The 17,710-nt window shown below is 54.8% G+C and overlaps 1 protein-coding gene and 1 long non-coding RNA gene across 3 annotated transcripts in view; one reads left to right on the top strand and one right to left on the bottom strand.

Annotated features, from left to right (window-relative positions):
* COL23A1 (collagen type XXIII alpha 1 chain) overlaps positions 1-13,065 on the top strand; it is a 423,137-nt gene extending 410,072 nt beyond the window's left edge. The window contains exons 15-27 of the mRNA XM_066272386.1: positions 1,843-1,887; positions 2,538-2,582; positions 3,402-3,491; positions 4,276-4,338; positions 4,666-4,722; positions 4,963-4,989; positions 6,014-6,076; positions 6,160-6,213; positions 6,418-6,444; positions 8,733-8,786; positions 9,429-9,515; positions 11,387-11,425; positions 12,012-13,065. Of these exons, the coding sequence (XP_066128483.1) occupies positions 1,843-1,887; positions 2,538-2,582; positions 3,402-3,491; positions 4,276-4,338; positions 4,666-4,722; positions 4,963-4,989; positions 6,014-6,076; positions 6,160-6,213; positions 6,418-6,444; positions 8,733-8,786; positions 9,429-9,515; positions 11,387-11,425; positions 12,012-12,014 (654 nt within the window). The 3' untranslated portion in view covers positions 12,015-13,065. The remainder of the gene's footprint in view (positions 1-1,842; positions 1,888-2,537; positions 2,583-3,401; positions 3,492-4,275; positions 4,339-4,665; positions 4,723-4,962; positions 4,990-6,013; positions 6,077-6,159; positions 6,214-6,417; positions 6,445-8,732; positions 8,787-9,428; positions 9,516-11,386; positions 11,426-12,011) is intronic.
* LOC136333352 (uncharacterized) lies at positions 665-17,688 on the bottom strand. 2 transcript variants are annotated; one of them, XR_010731012.1, is made up of 4 exons: positions 17,553-17,688; positions 6,458-6,782; positions 6,140-6,189; positions 665-980 (listed from the first exon to the last, which is right to left on the bottom strand). It is a non-coding gene; the product is annotated as an uncharacterized lncRNA (long non-coding RNA). The 2 variants fall into 2 exon arrangements; XR_010731011.1 differs by having other exon boundaries at positions 17,250-17,672.
* Between the last annotated feature and the right edge of the window lie 22 nt (positions 17,689-17,710).

Raw genomic sequence — 17,710 nt, 5'->3', positions numbered from 1 at the left:
CACACTCTGTACACAAGGGACTAGAGGCAGCTTAGCACAAGGACCCAACTTCACCAGGCGCCATGTTAAGACCAAACACGAAGCTGAGATAGCTTATATGATGTGGCTCATGTGCCCCTGAGCTCCACAGAGGCCAAAGCAAAAAGGGGCAGGAGCATTTCCTGGTGCCCAGTCCCAGTAGGACCTCCTGGGGTCTTCCCAGGGAACTCAGGCTTGAGGGCTGGGTCTTCTAATGACCCCTAGGGGAGGATGAGAGTAGCAAGGCTGCTCTAGCGCCTCAGGAAATGTGTAACCCCTGATCCCCCCACCCCACCCCAGCAAACCGGGACCCATAACCAGCAGAAGAGAAGTTGAGTGCCAGGGAAGGGAACTAGGGTGAGGGACAGATGGTCATCAGAAACCAGACTAGACAGTGGCCCCTGACCCCACTTGAGCTTCAATTCCAGTTATTCCCACAGGCTCAGAAGGACAAGCTGATGGTAGCTGTGGCCTGCCCCGCCCTGCACGGTGTGGTGTGGTGCGGTGCGGTGCGGTGCGGTGTGGTGCGGTGCGGTGCGGTGGGTGCGGTGCGGTGCGGTGCGGTGCGGTGCGGTGCGGTGGGTGCGGTGCGGTGCGGTGTGGTGCGGTGCGGTGCGGTGCGGTGGGTGCGGTGTGGTGTGGTGCGGTGCGGTGCGGTGCGGTGCGGTGCGGTGTGGTGTGGTGTGACGTGGCCCAAGGGCATGGGCTGCATGGTGGGACCGGGCTGGCTGGAAGCTGCAGGGGAGAGCTCTGTGGGTCCAGGAAGGCAGGAAGCAAGTTGGCAGCGCCAGACTAAGATGATGACGCTATTAGATAGGCAGCAGGTAGTTCTCGCTGGTTCTTGAGCAGAGGGGTGATGTTAAAAAACACATATTGGGGGATGGTGTAGAAGGTGAACAGAAGTGGTGCAGGACTAGCTGGAGGCAGGTGGGCCACCAGGAAGGTAGGCACAGAGCGTGGACCTAGAAGAGAGCGGGCAGAATGAAAGATGGCGGTCAGAGTGGGGACACCTCAATGGAGCCACCAACAAGAAGGGAGCAGATTGGCAAGAGGAGATGGGAGGGGCAAGGATTGGAACTTTCTGGGCTAAGGGGCTAGACGGGGCTCGGTCTTTGGGAAGGGACATGAGACTGGGGAGTGATAATGAGCCATGGTGAGCAGGCAGCCTCCTGGAAGCATAGGTCAAGATAGCATCTTGGGAGTGGGGTCAGACCTAGTGACTAAAGAAGCCATCTCCTACCCATGATACCCAGGAACTCCTAGGGGCCAGGAGACAATAGGCAACAGAGCCCATGGTCAGAGAGGTCACAGGAGAAGGAGAAAAGGCCGTGCTGGGTCATTATTGGGGTACAATTTTGGGCTAGCATTGAATGCCAGCTTTAAGAGGCCATAGGTAGGGAAACTACCAGTGAATGCAGAACTAAGTGAAATGACAAATGAATGCTTCTCTCTCTCTTCCTCTCCCTAAAATCAATCAATAATAATAATTAAAACTTTTAAAAGAGGCACAAGGAGCCACTGCAGGATCTTGAGCAGGCAGTATTGTGGAGAAATCTAGATTCTGGGGAAACGAGCTCTGGGGGTAGAGGGTTTCTGGGTTCTCCACAGCCATGGACACTGTGTTATCTTAGCTGATGCCAGCGGCCTCTTCCCAGGACTGACTAGCTGGGCCAGCTGGGTGGGAATCAAGCTGTGTAAGGGCCCTTGACCCTGCTGCAGCCCAGCTAAGCAGAGGCATGCCCTGGGGTGGAAGGGGTGAGCCAGCAGTGAGCAGTGATGGGGAGGTACTGCCTAGGTACTGACTGGCTTGACTTTCACACACAGGGTCCTCCCGGGCCACCAGGGCCACCAGGGATCGCTGGAGCCAAGGTCAGTGCACAGGCAACTGTGTGGCCCCTCAAGCCCATTGTCTCCAGAGCCCACCTCCTCTCCTCTCTGCCGTGCCTCCTCTGCTTGTCTCCCCACATCCCATTCTGGCTTCTGGGGGCTCAGAGAAAGGGTCTTGCTATCTCCTAACCAAGCAGGGTGGGTTCTTCCTGGCAGTAGCTACACTATACCCTGGAAAACTTGATTCGCACATGGAAACCTGTAAATCGGCCCCTCGTGAAATCACAAAGGCCCATAGATGACGTGGCTATTCCTATATGCATCATTATACCCTGCCTACCTGGCTCAGGAGAAAGAGCCTTAGACTGTGAAATCAGACAGGTTCTGGTTCCACCATTATCCCTGGGCTGTGTGGCCTGGAGCAAGGTGTTTAACTCCAAACCGCAGCCTCTAGGATGTAATGTATCAGCCTATAGATTTATAACCCTGGGCCACATCTGCCTGCAGGGGCTGAGGAAAGGAGGTGGCCAGCTCTTGGCCCAGTGTTGAGCACTCTGTGGGTACCTTCCTGGAATCTAACTTCAGGAACTCGACCAGGAGCAGTGCGCTGGTTAGGGGAGGCAGCCCAGCCACAGATCCTTCTCAGGGGGTATGGGACACCATAACCCCTCTTGCTGTCTGTTCCCTTCCAGGGCGAACTCGGATTGCCTGGTGCCCCCGGAGTCGACGGAGAGAAGGTCTCTGAGCTTTTCATTTCCTTGATGATGCTGATGCCAAGTGTCATGCTATTGTGTGCGTGTGAGCACGTGAGCACCTGTCTACGTGTGTGCGTGCATGTGCGTGTGTCCAGAGATGGAGAACAGAGTGTGCACCTGTGCATATTCTGGCTCTGCCCACAGGCCTCAAGCCAGCTGCTCACTGGCAGCCTCTGCCCTCACCATGGGTGACAGTGGCAGGTGACGGTGGCAGGGGGACTGACGTGAGGGTTCAGAAACTGTGTATGGAAAACTTATAGAGCAGTGTGCCCTTTGCCATGTAGCAGTGAGTCTCTGAAGGCTAGCTAACAGCACTACTGTCATTACAAGCCTACATCTATGTGATTCTACACAGCCATTGTCATGTCCATGGCATCACCTGACATCTGTAGGTGTGTCGTTAGCTCTGGGTCCCCAGTGTGTGACACACTGTGTAGGCTGAGTGAGGGAATGCAGTGGCAGGAAGAAGACTGTGTGGATGGTTGGTTGGTTGGTTGGTTGGTTGGAGGGGCTGGGGCTCCCATCACTAGCTCCTGAGAGGTGAGCCCAGGATTGACCCTGACTCCCATCAGTGCAACTCACCCCACCCTGCACCGCTGTGCACATCGAGGCAGGTGTGGGGTGCCCCCTCCCTGTCTCTGTCCAGGCCCCTCATGCATTTGCCCTTTGGGCTGGAGGCGGGGACCCATAATGCAGAAGTGGGGATGTGGCCTGGCCTGAGCAAAGCTCTGGGGCCTGTCAGAGTGAGGACGGGCGAATGCCTGCTGAGTCCCACTGACCCCTTGTTTGTGTGGCTTTCAGGGTCCCAAAGGACCAAAAGGAGACCCAGGAGAGGCTGGGCCAACTGGACCCAAAGGTGAAGCAGGCGAGATGGGCCTATCTGGCCTCCCGGTAAGCAGCTGGGCAGGCCCAGCACACACCCGCCCCATGTGGGGTCCCAAAGTGAATATGTGCCTGCCAGCAGCAGGGGCCCTGCATTCTGCGTCCAGCCCAGGCCACAGGGCCTTTGAAAGGGAGTGCTGGCTCCCGCTTATACATCTCAGACTCTCTGCTCCCCGATTCCATCATCTGTGGAAGGACTCCGCCCACTTCCCCAAGGCCTCAGTGAGGGTGAATATGAAGGCCCTGCAGGTGGTAGGGAGAACACAGCTTTGGCACACCAGGTTTGCATCCTGCTTCATGTCTCACTGACCAGAACCCTGCCCAAGTGACCTAACCCCCTGGGCCTCAGTTTTCCCACCCCTAACACAGAGGGGCTAATCTTCCATTCCGGTAAGGAACAAGGACACAGCCAGATCTGAGAATGGGAGCCGGCAGTCACCATCACTGTCATGTTGTCCACTGGTCTTAACGTGGAAGGATTGGAAGAGCTCTGACAGGCTGAGAGGCCACCAGGGCTGCCGCTGCTCGCCCACTGTCCATCCATCAGGCTCACGCAGCTAGAAAGGTGGTGCTGGGCTGAAGCACCCCAAAGAAAACCACAGACAGTGTGCCACTGTCACTATGCTGTCTAAATACTCACTGATCTAGGGAAAACTATTTGAGGCTGCAAAGGCTGACCTGGCAAGTCTCTGCTGGTGGCAGCCTTATGAGGGAAGGTAGGGGAAGCCACTGATCACCATGGTGGTGACCTTGGTGATGGACAGAAAAGACTAAAGACCATCTTATCCCACAGGGTGCCCATGGCCCCAAGGGGGAGAAGGGAGAGCCGGCATCTGACAAGTTCTCTGAGAGCATGGTAAAGGGAACTGAGGACCAGGGTCTCCCCTCAGTGCCCAGTCCAGGGCAGCTAAGACCCCATGCCCTGGGACAGCAGGGCCACCTGGCTTAACCAAACCCAGAGTAGCGGGAGAGGGTGAACCTCGGGCGGTCTCATCCATTTGAAAACTCAAATGCCAGAGCTACCCCTCCCCCCCACCAGGCAGTGCTCTCTTGGGGTCAAGAAGCAATGGCTCAAGGCCTGTTGCTCAGGGAGTGCTTCTCCAAGGTTCCCTGAGTTTTAAGTGTGGGCGGGTGAGGGATGACGAGGCAATTTGTGACTAATCCACCTCTGACCCTTTCCTAGGCCCAGATCATAGTGGAGCCAGGGCCTCCGGGCCCCCCGGGGCCCCCAGGCCCCATGGTAAGAATATCTGGCTTGAAGCAGCTGGGATACATTAGGGTGGTGGGCCCAGGCCCAGCAGCTGTACCTGGGGGAGGACAGAATTCCTTGGGGGGAGGGGACATGTCATGCAAGGAGGGCAGAGCCAGGATCCCATCTTGGGAGGCCCCTGAGGTCAGGGCCACAAGGGTAGTGAGTGGCCTGCCAGCCTTAGGGACACTGTAGGAAAACCCTGGCCTGACCTCTCTCCTCCTCCTCCAGGGTCTTCAGGGAGTGCAGGGTCCCACGGTGAGTTCTAGGGTATGGGTGGAAAGCCCCCTACTTGCTACAGACTCACAGCCTGGACAGTTCCAGAAAGCCTTGCTAATGGGCCAAGTGAGGGCCCATGCTTTGCCTCAGACCAGTCATGCATCTTCCCAGAGCCTGAATGTTCTGACTCCACTAGAGCCAGTGCCCCCTGTCCACAGGCAGGGCTCTGTTCTTTCCCCTTCTCCTTCTGCAGGGCCCCAGTCCACTGCCTTTCTCTCCTTGTCTGTACCTCCCCTCCTCTGCACCTCCCCCTTTGCTGCCCCCGCCCTATACACCCTCCACATGCACATGTCTCAGCTGCCCACAGCCTTGAGGTGAAGTCCTGGGTTTGGTGTATATTATATAACGCCGTGTCCTCTGCTTCCCCCCCACCACCTCTGTTCATAAATTAAAACCACGAGTGTGGCCTGGCTGTGTGTCCCGCCCTGGGGGCCACACAGATGAGGAGGCCAACTGGCCTCACTGTCTGCCCTGCCCTGAGGGAATGTGCATCTCTGCTTCTCTAGCTCAGAGGCCAACTCAGAGACTCAGCGTCAGGGACCCCAGAGCTGAGTGGCCGAGCATGTGGCCGACCAAATGTGCTGCTTCTGGTTCTGCTTTATCCCAGTGCCCCCCGGATCATGTTTACAAGAGGCAGATGCTTTCAGGGACAGAGTCCAAGGTTGGGGCTCAGACACCCCACTGGTAGTCTGCTCCACCACTTGTATGCTGTGCAGCTGGGCCTGTCCCTGCCCCTCTGTGCCACTCTCTCTTCATCTGTGGAATGAGTGTGACCACAGCCACATACCATGAGTACTGAGGGAGCCCATGTGCAAGAAAAGGTAAAATGCTCACACCCACAGCTCATTCTGATATGCACAGGAAGGAAGCCAAGGCCAGATCTGTCAGCCTGGAGTCTGTCCTTCTGCCCTACACAACCAGGCCCCAACAGGCCCCAAGATTTCCTGTCCTTCCATCTGTCTGACGCCTTCCCCCTGATTGAAGTCCCCCCGTTCACTTCCAGGGCTCGGATGGAGCAAAGGGAGAGAAGGGCGAGTCGGGGGAAAGAGGCCCCAGTGGTCTACCTGTGAGTGTCTTAGCCATGTTTGTCCTTAGAGGTGTTAATTCCTGTAACCATCGTGCCTCTTACCTCAGTTCTCTTCCATCCAGGGGCCAGCTGGCCCGCTAGGCCTTATTGGGCTGCCGGGAAGCAAAGGAGAGAAGGTAACCACTTTTCTTTAATGTCCCCCCCCATCCCATGGCTGCATAGCCACGTGTCAGTCAACCCTGGGGGTTCAGCCTCTGCACCTCACTGGTCCCAGGGCCAGAGTGCAGACTTGTGGACTGCTCACAGGGCTGAAGTCCCCAGCAGCTGTGCTGCCAGCATCCCTTCTTAGCCCCTCACACCTTCCCTTTGCCTCTCCTCAGGGCAAACCCGGGGAGCCAGGACTAGATGTAAGTATCTCACCATTGACTGTGATCAGGTCCCTCCTGCGTGGACTTCTGCCCTCCTGCTGCATGTACAGTGACCTGAGCTGGTTGGCTTGGGTGGAACTCCCTTTCCCAGGGCTGGGACCACAACTGCCTGATTTCCCTACGTTCTTAGTGCCAAGTCCAATGCACAGCCCAGAACAGGTGTCAGATAGATGGATGGATGGATGGATGACGTCTGGATGAATGATAAATGAACAGATGATGGGTGATGATGCATTGGAGCAGGGAGATGGGAAGAACGGTGGACAGCCTGTTGTAATATCCTGCTGAGGGAGTATGAGGCTGCAGCTAAGGCAATACTGTGGGAAGGAGAGAAGGGGAAGTGTTAGTCCAATGTTGATTGAATCAAGTGTCTGTTGGTTGCAAAAAAACAGAAAACACAATCTGAACTGGTTTAAACTGACTCATAACTGAAAAATGCAGAGGTACAGCACATTGATCCAGGGCTCACGTGTGTCAGCACAGCTCAACCTCTCCCCCTCTCCTGTCCCTGATTCCTCTGTGTGGCACCATCCCGAGTTCCACGTGGTGTGAGATGGAGCTGAGTCTAGACCTGCATTTCTCTAGGCCCAAGTCCTGGGCAAAGATGATCTGCCTCATTCTCTACTCTTTTAGAAAAAGTCTCATCAACTCTCATCAGCCCCAGTTGGGTCAATGCTGAAATATCACTTGGCCAGAGAAATGGAACTGGGGGTGGAATCAAACCAGTATGAGAAGGGAAGGGGGGTAACCAAGAAGCTCTCAGAAGGGATACACACAGGACTATAAGGCCTCTGGTGTCTGCAGTTCAAGGAGAGCAACTGCAGACAAGGAAGAGGAAGAACTCCAACCTGAGTTTCTGACCAGGAGGGCCATGTTCCATCACTGAGAAAGGTCAGAACAAGATGACATCTGGACTCAGGAAGGGAATCAGGTCAGAGCTGCCTTCTGGAAGGCCTGGAGCTAGCTCAAAGTGTCATCTCAAAGCCACACCCGCCCGTTTGGCCTGGCAAACTACTGGCACCCTCTCATTTCAACTACTGGCCCAGTTGAAATGGGGAGTCTGCTCGGAAGCCTTCTCTGACCACACACTGGACGGGACTGCCCCTCTCCCTGGGACACAGCATATGGTTCACTCCTATCACCAAGCATTGATTACCACCTTCTATACCCCATTGCCTGCCATGGTAGACTGCAAGGGAAGTGTCATATTTGTACCCACGGGGTTTTAATTTATGAAGGTAGCTTAGTAATGACATAGAAAGGTCAATGCCTTTCAAAGAATTTATTACAATTTTCAAGAGAAGGGCATGAAGGACCACATGAGAAAGCATCAGGTATGGTCTGGAAGCAGAAAAGAGGCAAGAAACCCTAGGCCAGAGTTTTTATTGTTGGTGGTGGTGGGGTGTGTGTGTGTGTGTGTGAGAGAGAGAGAGAGAGAGAGAGAGAGAAAGGAAAGGCAGTGCAGGGGAAACACATTAGGATTGGCCAGTTTGAATAACCCCAGCAGGCTTCACTGTAGGAGTGGCCTCTGGTTGCCTCCTGTCTGGCTGTGAGATTATTGCATTTCAGACGGGAAGTGCCATCCTGGTGTGTGAGAGGTAGTAAAGGTGGTGGCTGGGGGACTGGCTGGTTCACACCTGAAAGGTGGGCTCCCAGCAGAGCCCTTTGCTCTAAGCACTGGCTAGTTCTGGGAGAGATGGCCTCTCCCCAGCCTGCAAGATTCTTAAGATGTCAAAATGTCATAAGATATAGAAAATAAACCCCATAAAAGTACAAGAGGAAACACATCAAATCTGTTTCTCTGTGCCCAGCACCCAGGCCACAGCCCAGTTCCTAGTAGATGCTCAGAAATGTTGGTTGGGTGGATAGACAGATGGACAAATGGATGGATAGATGTGTGGGTGTACAAGTTTGAGCCAAGGCCAGATAACAAAGCTCATCATTTCTTGGTCTGCCAAAGATGGTGACATAAACTTCCAGGGCCAGTGCCAGTTGCTTCTGATTGAGACATGAGGGAAGGCCCTTTGCAGCGGTTCTGCCTGGGGCTTCCATCCCCAGCCTCCTGCTGTGTCCTCTTTAGAGGAAGCAGTGCTGGGATTCTAAAGGCTTACATTTCCCTAAATCAGCCTGTGCCCACCATATATGTCAGCTAGGAGTTGGGGCGGGGCCAGCTGGTAACAGATATGGAGGGAGGGGCAGAGGTGGGCAGATAAGAGGAGCAAACCTCAAACTGCATTTTCAGGTTTAACCTTTAATCCTTTTCTCAGGGTTTCCCTGGACCCCGAGGAGAGAAGGGAGATCGGAGCGAGCGCGGAGAGAAGGTGGGGTCGGCAGAGAGAAAGTGGGACAACTGGAGAGGAGATAGGGCAAGAGGACAAAAGGAGGGAGGCAGGTGAAGAGGAGAAAGAGGCAGAAAGGATGCAGGAGGCAAGAAGCAGGCAGAGGCCCTGGCCGGTTGGCTCAGCGGTAGAGCATCGGCCTGGCGTGCGGGGGACCCGGGTTCAATTCCCGGCCAGGGCACATAGGAGAAGTGCCCATTTGCTTCTCCACCCCCGCCCGCCTCCTTCCTCTCTGTCTCTCTCTTCCCCTCCCGCAGCCAAGGCTCCATTGGAGCAAAGATGGCCCGGGCGCTGGGGATGGCTCCTTGGCCTCTGCCCCAGGCGCTAGAGTGGCTCTGGTCTCGGCAGAGTGACGCCCTGGAGGGGCAGAGCATCGCCCCCTGGTGGGCGTGCCGGGTGGATCCCGGTCGGGCGCATGCGGGAGTCTGTCTCACTGTCTCTCCCCGTTTCCAGCTTTAGAAAAATACAAAAAAAAAAAAAAAAAAAAAGAAGCAGGCAGAGAGAGGCGGGTGGGAGGTGGAGGCTGGGATGGGGTCGCAGGGCAGGGTGGCTGCCAGCCCCAGCCCCCTCTCTCAGCGGTGCTGGAGGCATCCTGGGCATGGCAGCCTTGGCCTTCTTGTGCAGGGGGAGCGAGGCATCCCCGGCCGGAAAGGAGTGAAGGGCCAGAAGGGCGAGCCGGGACCACCAGGCCTGGACCAGCCGTGCCCTGTGGTATGTGTTGGAGCAGGAGGGGAGCCCCAGCCAAGGTCCTTGTCACCTCCTGCCAGCATCTTCCTGTCCTCAGAGCTAAGTTGCAAGTCCCAGAAGCCATGCTGGCCCTCTCCTGGGATGCCTGCACCGCCAGGGCCATCGTCACTGTCACTCTCATCATAGAGGGTCTTTTGCTCTGGTCCAGACCCCACCATGGGTACAACTTGGGAGACCTGCCCCCTCTATAGAAAGAGGGACCAGCCAGGGGCAGAGCCTGTTTTCTGGGGTCACTGCCCTTCTTTCCTCTGCTTCCTTGCCCATGAAGGAAGGTGGGATCACTCTCACATCTCTGAGGGTCTGTCCCACCTGAGAAGAGGCCTTCTCTGCTTTGGGAGGCCCCAAGACTGTCCCTTGGCCTCTCTTCCATGTGCCGTAAACCACTCCTTTCGCTGCTCCCACCACCCTCTCCTTTCCTGTTCTGTCGTTAGCCCCTGATGGCCCACCCAACCCAGTGCCTGAAATAACCAAAATTCAGTTCCCTTTTCCTAGAAGACAGGGGAGGTGACTTTTTCCCAACTCTTTCAGTGGAGCTCAGAAGACAGGGAAAACAAAACAGCTGAGTTTCCATACTAACCCTGACCAGATATTCATACCTGGCCACCTCTGCCGGGGGCGTGAGGAAAGGGACTTCCAGCTGTGTGTGTGGCCACTGTCCAAAGGGAGGTCAGGACCAGGGACCCCAGAGGCCCAGTCCTCTGACCTTCAGTGAGTCACCTCTGTTCCCCAGTCTCTCTATCCATACACTGGGGGTGCTAATCCCACTTCCAGGTGGTTTGAAGAAGCAGTGAAAAAGAGACATGCAAATCTGTATGGTGAGCAGACACAAAAAGTGCCAGGCACAGCAGGGGAGAGGGTGGCCCCACAGACCCAGCCCCTGAGCCAAGACTTTCCTCCAAGTCATGAAGCCATTATCTTTGAAACAGGGAAATCCTAAATGCAGAAGCAAGCAAGGGGCACCAGTCCCACGGGGCCTGGCGAGGGGCAGCAGGCCCTGCCCTGGGGTACGCAGCCTGGCCTGCTGTGTGCTGTGCTGTGCTGGCATCGCCCACCCTCCGCATCCCGCCTGCCTCCCCGCCCCCGCCCTGTCCTGGGGCCAGCCTGAGCCCCTGCTGATGCCTGTCAATGTGCTGGGTGTGCTGCACTGCTGGGGCCCTTGTGTGGGCCTTGGCACAGAGTGAAATGTCTTTGTTTTGCCCCCAGGGACTACAGGGTCAGCCTTTGTCCCTCTCCAGTCCCCCATCCTCCAGGGTGCCTGGGACCCCCTGCCCTCACATGTGTCTGATTGTTGATCAGTAATAGCCGATACCTCCAGACAACCCCGGCCAAGTTTCACCTTGCCAGCCTCCTCCTGATGATCTGCGGCTCAGACCCAGGCACAGAGACCAGGATGGGCCTCACGCAGGCTGATCCCACTCCCTGAATTGTCCATACACTCTTCAATTTCTGGACATTTCAGGCCGCCAGGGTCTAGAGCCACTGTCACAGCCACCAGGCAGGAAGCCATGCAGCCCTCAGCAGAGCAAGGCTGGGTCTTCCCCCTAACCAGTCAATGTCCAGCACAAGCCCAGTCCTCCAGTGTCTTCCTGGTTCTGTCCACTGCACGGGTGTCCCAGCCAAAGCCCCAGGGGTTGCACTCAGGTCAAGTGCAGTGAGGAGTGGTCTATCCCACACTGTGTTGCCTAGGTGGACAGTGCAGGCATTTGGGTCCTGTTTCAGCGGGGTCCAGCAACCTCACACAGTAGGGTTGCACATCGCTACACCCAGGGCAGGAGTATGCCAGGGTAGAGATCTGACCAGCCCCTGTCCATCACTGAAACCTTATTTTTTTCCAGGGCACCGACGGGCTGCCCGTGCCTGGCTGCTGGCATAAGGTATTTTGCAGGGAAGTCACCAAGACATGGAAGGAGGAGTCAGAGGACCAGAGGGGCCCCAGACATGGATATGTGGTTCTCTACATAGTAACTGAATTGCCAGGCTTCCCTGTCACAAACCAAGTTTTTTCTCCCTCAGTGACTGGAGAGAGAAGGGGAAGGGGGTAAGAGAGAGAGAAGCATCAACTCATTCCACAAAGATGTTCCATTTAGTTGTGTACTCATTGGTTGCTTCTCGCATGTGCCCTGACCAAGGATCGAGCCTGTGACCTTAGCACACTGGGACGATGCTCTATTCACTGAACCACCCGGCCAGGGCCACAGCCTAGTACCGACTCTCCCATTGTATGTCCTGAGGCTTGGGCCATAGTCCTGAGTGATTATGCACAGCCCACCCAGTGGGCTGCACAGGGCTCACTCAGTACCTGGCCCAACCAGTCTGAAGTCATCAGCACCCCTGAGAGGTGGTGAAAGCCAGCAGCCTGGGACCAGGTGAAGGGGAGGAAATGGGCAAAATGGGATTGGTGGGGGTGTCCTCGGGGCCTCATAGCCCCTCCTCACCTGCAGTCTTTCCCTCCTTTTCCAGTGATCCTCAGTACCAGCTCACAACCTGGACAGATCCATATGGAAATTTTTGATTTTTGTAAAAACAAAACAGTAATATATTGATCTATTTTTACGGGATACACTGCCTGTGGCCTTTTAACCTTTGAGTGTATGCCTGGCCCAGCCCCAGACGATCAGCATGTGAAGCTGGCAGGAACATGGACAGACCAATCAGGGAACTGTGCATTTGAGGGACATTCACAAGACATAGCTCTCCTGGGAAGGAGATGAAGGTGAAGGTGCTTGGCTCAGGGGAGGCTGCAAAGATGTCAGGCTGGGCCTTCAGTCACCTGATTAGCAGAGAGAATCTGGCTGCCTGGCTGCCCTACAAGAATCTGCCCCCTGAAGCTCCAGAGCCCCAGGGAACTGCCTGGGGCATGGATAGCCATTGCAGCTGCTCCTGGCCTCTTCAGCCAGAGCCAACTGCCACCCTCTCAGGCCCTCCTGGACCCTGGGTTCACCAGAGCAGGACAAGACTCCCACTCAGCTCTTGCCACTGGGGGCTGGGAGCTGTAAAAAAGACCTCAAGCAAATCTAGTTCTCACCAAGTTCATGAGGCCTCAGGAAGCCAACCTGTATGAGAACACGTTTCCTCTGGCCAGGAATGCAGGCTGTGATCACCACCACACAGACCCAGCTTCAGGGAGCCTCATGGTCCTAGGTGTGGAGGACGGCAAGGCTCTGACTGGAGTGGCTGCTGCTTCCTGTCTGTCTCCACTCCACCCAGAGCAGGGATGTGAGGAGACTTTGCCAGCCTGAGCAGATGGGCCTCCGGCTTAGAGTTTGGGTCTCACTGGCCCCAGTCTCCCACCCAGAAGAACTCCGGCCAGAAGTGGTCCTCCAGGTGAGCTGTGCAGATGAAGAACCTCAGAGTTGGTTCCCAGCCGGCCCGAGCAGGGGGCCTGTGACGAGGCATCGGCGCTCTAAGGAGAGGCTTCCCACCTCTGACAAAGGTCTCCAGTCACCAAACCTGGCCCAGCGCCTTGCCTCCCCCAATGTGTAGATGGATATTGCTGTGTGTAATAAACCATGAATTTGTGTCTAGGTGTGCCTGTCCTTGCAGACTGCCCCTGGGCACTGCTGGCTGAGGTCTCAGCCTGGCCACTGCAAAGTGGGGATGGACAGGGGACTCACTTTGGGTCAAAGCTACCCTAGAAACCACAGGAAGTAGTTTAGGGTTAGGGCAAAGATGGGTTTTGGAGTTTGAAACATATACACTCAAGGCCTAGTCCTGTCATGTTCCAGCTGAGCCCTCTGGCCAGTCACATCACTAAGCCATCAACCAGTGACTGCTACATAGAAAATCACTCCAAAACTCATTGCGTTTCTCTCTTACACTTCTGGGGTTAACGGGCTTAGCAGGGTGGTTGTGACTCAAGCTCTCCCACACCTGGCAGTCAGCACTGGCTGTCAAATGGGAGATCAGATGTCCAGACACCAGCCCGGCCTCTCCATGTGGTCCAAGGTCCCCACAGCATGGCCGCTGGATTCCAAGGGTGAATATCCCTCAGAAGTCATATGGAGTCACTTTCTGCCACAATCAGCGGCTGACACCCAATAGAAGGGGAAAGTATCAACATCATATTTTAATAAAATGTGGAGTAGATCTTGTTGCAGCCCTCTTAGAAAGTTTAACTTGCCACCTCACCTGTAAGAAGGAACAGTGATGCCTACACTCCAACTGCGGTTAGTGAGGAGCAGCTGACAGGTCAGGTACCCAGCTCTCATGATTCTGAGTTCTCTCTCCCCTCCCTACTCCAAGACCAAGCAAGGGCCATTGTCTTGCAAAGCATTTCTCCATCACTTATTCCAGCTGGTCCTTTTAAAAACCCTGAGAGAGGGACCCAGAGAATGTGCCCATTTCACAGATAACAAAAGCAAGCACATCGGAGTGGTATAGACAAGAAGGGGCCTGCAGTGAGGGTGTATTAGCTCTCCTCCTCCCTCCAAGGATTGAGGGCTGAGAAGGGCCACGGTTTGGGTAGTCCCCCTAGTCCCCACTATGTGGCCTCCTCACTAAGCAGAAGAGGCCCAGCCATATACCAGCTGAGGAGGAGGAACAGGTCAACTCCTTGTCTCTGTCTCCCTAAGTGGCTGGCAATAAGTGGCAGGCCCACTGCTGTGCCAGTCATCTGGGTCACCAGGGAAGCCAGGAGTGTGAGAAGGGTGAGGAACACAGCAGAGCTGTGATGAGTGATGGAGATCACAGGCTGTCCACGTGTCCTTTGGCGTCCCAGCGTAACCTCACAAATCTACTGCACTCTACAGTTGGTGACTCGCTCCTCCCTCCACCCAGGTACCTCACAGAACCTCCCCACCATCACCAGCCCTGTGAATGAGGGAGCCTATGTGGTCCGTGCCACTATTTCCAATTACATGTGGGAAAAATGAAGTTCTGAGGGGTACTCATCTGCCTGTGGATAAACGACCAGGATTGTCTTTCCAAAACCACTCGTCAGGGCAGTCTGCTAGGTAGCACCATATTGCTGGATGATTGGCAGGCAGATCCTCCTGGGGGTTGAAGCCACCTGTTCTCCCTTCCTGTCACCAGAGAGGAATCCCTTTCCTGCTCCTTTGGGTGGGACAAGGCCATTCATGGCCCATTGCTGCCCCCTTGTGGTCTCATACCATGCACACAAGTCTTCAAACCTAAACTGCAAATTTCTCATTTTAGAGCCCTACAGATTGCTCCAAGAGCTTGGGGTGGGAGCAAGAGACTATAGAAGAGTGAATGACTTGCTCAAGGTCCCAGCTGAGACCTGAGTGAGTGCTCACAGCTGAGCCTCAAGGACTGAGGGTTTCACATCACTCTGTCAAGAACTACCTCTGTTCAGGAGAAAGAGAAGCACATTTAGTCTAAGCACATTTATCACCATAAACAAACCTGATCTTATCTGATACAAGCACATTTATTGAGCCCCACTGTGTGCCATGCAGCTAAACAAATCACAAAAATTCCTACCCTGTGTGAGGAGTGGGCTGACCCAGATCTCCCTCATCCAATTCCTAGGATACTAGTATATGGGATGCTTTGGTTGTCACAGTGACTGGGAGACACTCCTGTGGACCATGCCAGGTATATCAAACATCTGAAACTCATGGACAGCCCTGCTCCATGATGAATCAGCTCACTGCGAATGCCAGTGCTGCCTGCATTGAGAGAAACCATGCCCTGGGTTCAAATTTGGACTCAGCCATTTCCTCCCATTCTCTGCCCTCTTGGCCTCCAATGGCCCCTAGAAGTCCAGGCATAAGATAATGGACAAAGGAGTCCTTAGCGTGAGGGGAGGCAGAAATGAGTGAGCCTTCTGAGCAGGAAAAAGAGCCTTCCTGGTGGTGTCCTCACCCTGTTGTAGACACGACTGGCCCAGAAATGACCAGGTTGGAGGCCTGGCTTGACTTCCAGCTGTATTGCCTCCTGACCCTGGCCATCTCGGGAATGGGTGAAGTGTGGACTGGGACTGGCAGCAGCCTTCTCACCCTCAGCCCTGAGGATGGAAAAGCCCCGAGCCAACCGAACTCCTCTGAGCTGTCCTGGACCACAAGACTGGCTTGTGTCTGGGCTCAAGGTAGGGCCAAAGAGGGGCCCCAAAGGGTTGCCTTTGGCCTGTACTGCTTTCTGAAGGTCAAGTCCCCATCTTTCTATATATGGGAAGAATTTTTGGTTAATTTGGTAGGAATTTTTTTTTTCAAGAATCATACCCTGGCCAGTTGGCTCAGTGGTAGAGCGTTGGCCTGGTGTGCAGGAGTCCTGGGTTCGATTCCTGGCCAGGGCACACAGGAGAAGCGCCCATCTGCTTCTCCACCCCACCCCCTCTCCTTCCTCTCTGTCTCTCTCTTCCCCTCCCGCAGCCAAGGCTCCATTGGAGCAAAGATGGCCCAGGCGCTGAGGATGGCTCTGTGGCCTTTGCCTCAGGCACTAGAATGGCTCTGGATGCAACAGAGCAACGCCCCAGAGGGGCAGAGCATCGCCCCCTGGTGGGCATGCCGGGTAGATCTGGGTCAGGTGCACGCGAGAGTCTGTCTGACGGCCTCCCTGTTTCCAGCTTCGGAAAAATGAAAAAAAAAAAAAAAAGAATCATATATAAGGTTCAATTTAGCTTTACAATTAAAAGTAAGGAACTCCTGCCTGACCAGGCAGTAGCACAGTGGCTAAAGCGTCAGACTGGGATGCAGAGAATCCAGGTTCAAAACCCTGAGATCGCTGGTTTGAGCACAGGCTCACCAGCTTGAATGCAGGGTCGCTGGCTTGAGCATGGGATCATAGATACGACCCTAAGGTCGCTGGCTTGAGCAAGGGGTCACTTGCTCTGCTGTAGCCCCCTGGTCAAGGCACATATGAGAAAGCAATCAATGAACAATTGGGACAAAGGAGCTGCTACGAAAAATTGATGCTTCTCATCTCTCCCCTTCCTGTCTGTCCCTATCTGTCTCTCTCTCTGTCTCTCTGTCTCTGTCAGACACACACACACACACACACACACACACACACACACACACACAGGTAAGGAACTGCATCCAGTTCAGAAAACGAAAAGGTTCTGGAGGTGTATGGTTCCAGAGTCAATACAGTGAATGGCACTCACCTATACATTTAAAAATAGTTAAAATGGTAAATTTTATGTTATGTATATGTCAACACAGTAAGAAAAGGAAAAAGAGGCCTGACCTGTGGTGGCGCAGTGGATAAAGCGGCGACCTGGAAATGCTGAGGTCGCCGGTTCGAAACCCTGGGCTTGCCTGGTCGAGGCACATATGGGAATTGATGCTTCCAGCTCCTCCCCCCTTCTGTCTCTCCTCTCTCTCTCTCTCTCTCTCTCTCTCTCTGTCTCTCCCTCTCCTCTCTAAAAAAAAAAACCCAAAAAACAATAAGAAAAGGAAAAAGAAACTCCAAATGTTATTTAATAAATGTCTTAATAAATATTTTACATTTTATGGAGTAAGAGATGATGAAGTCAGCAATGATGGAGTAAAGCCGAGGGCTGTAAACACTCATTCTAGGGTTCATCAAGGCAGAAAGTCCCAGTGACCCACCTTAGGAGGGGACATCTCTCTGCTATCCCAGCTTTCCAGCTCCGTGGAGCGTTTTCCTCCCAGTCCCTAGGTTGAGAGTCAGGCCGACCTGAGCTGGAGTCCAGCCGGTGCTGCACACTTGCTGTGTGTCTGAGAACAAAGCCCTATCACGCTCTGAGCCTCGATTTCCTGGCCATGTACTTACTATACAGCTCAGGAGTCTCCCCAACTCTCCTTCTGCGTCCATACAGCTAATGTTCACTCTGCCTGGAGTCCCAGTGAACACTCACGGCACGTCCCAACTTACACATTGGGAAGGCGACTCAGAGACGAAGCTCGGGCCCCTGGCGAAGCTGGCTAGAGCTCAGAGCCTGCTCCGGTGCAGGGGCCGCGGTGGACGCACCCAGGCACCCTTCCCGGGGAGGGAAACCTCAGGGGCCCAGAGGGGAGACCCGAGGTACGACGCGGATCAAGGGCTGGGGTAGCACTCAGCAAGAACAGCACAAACCCGGCTTCCGCGAGGCGATTTCCACGTAACTTCTCGGCTGTAGAAACCTGCCAGGCTCGTTAGCCGACGGAATTAACTAACGCGAAAAACGCTGCGGGAGCGGGCGAGGCCGCGGCGGGAAAAGGCCCACGGCGCGACGGGAAGGGGCGAGACCTCCG

The sequence above is a fragment of the Saccopteryx bilineata genome, chromosome 4, assembly GCF_036850765.1.
Source record: "Saccopteryx bilineata isolate mSacBil1 chromosome 4, mSacBil1_pri_phased_curated, whole genome shotgun sequence".
Lineage (NCBI taxonomy): Eukaryota > Metazoa > Chordata > Mammalia > Chiroptera > Emballonuridae > Saccopteryx > Saccopteryx bilineata.
Note: the sequence above shows the minus strand (reverse complement) of the source record. Positions and strands in the feature narration are given on the sequence as shown.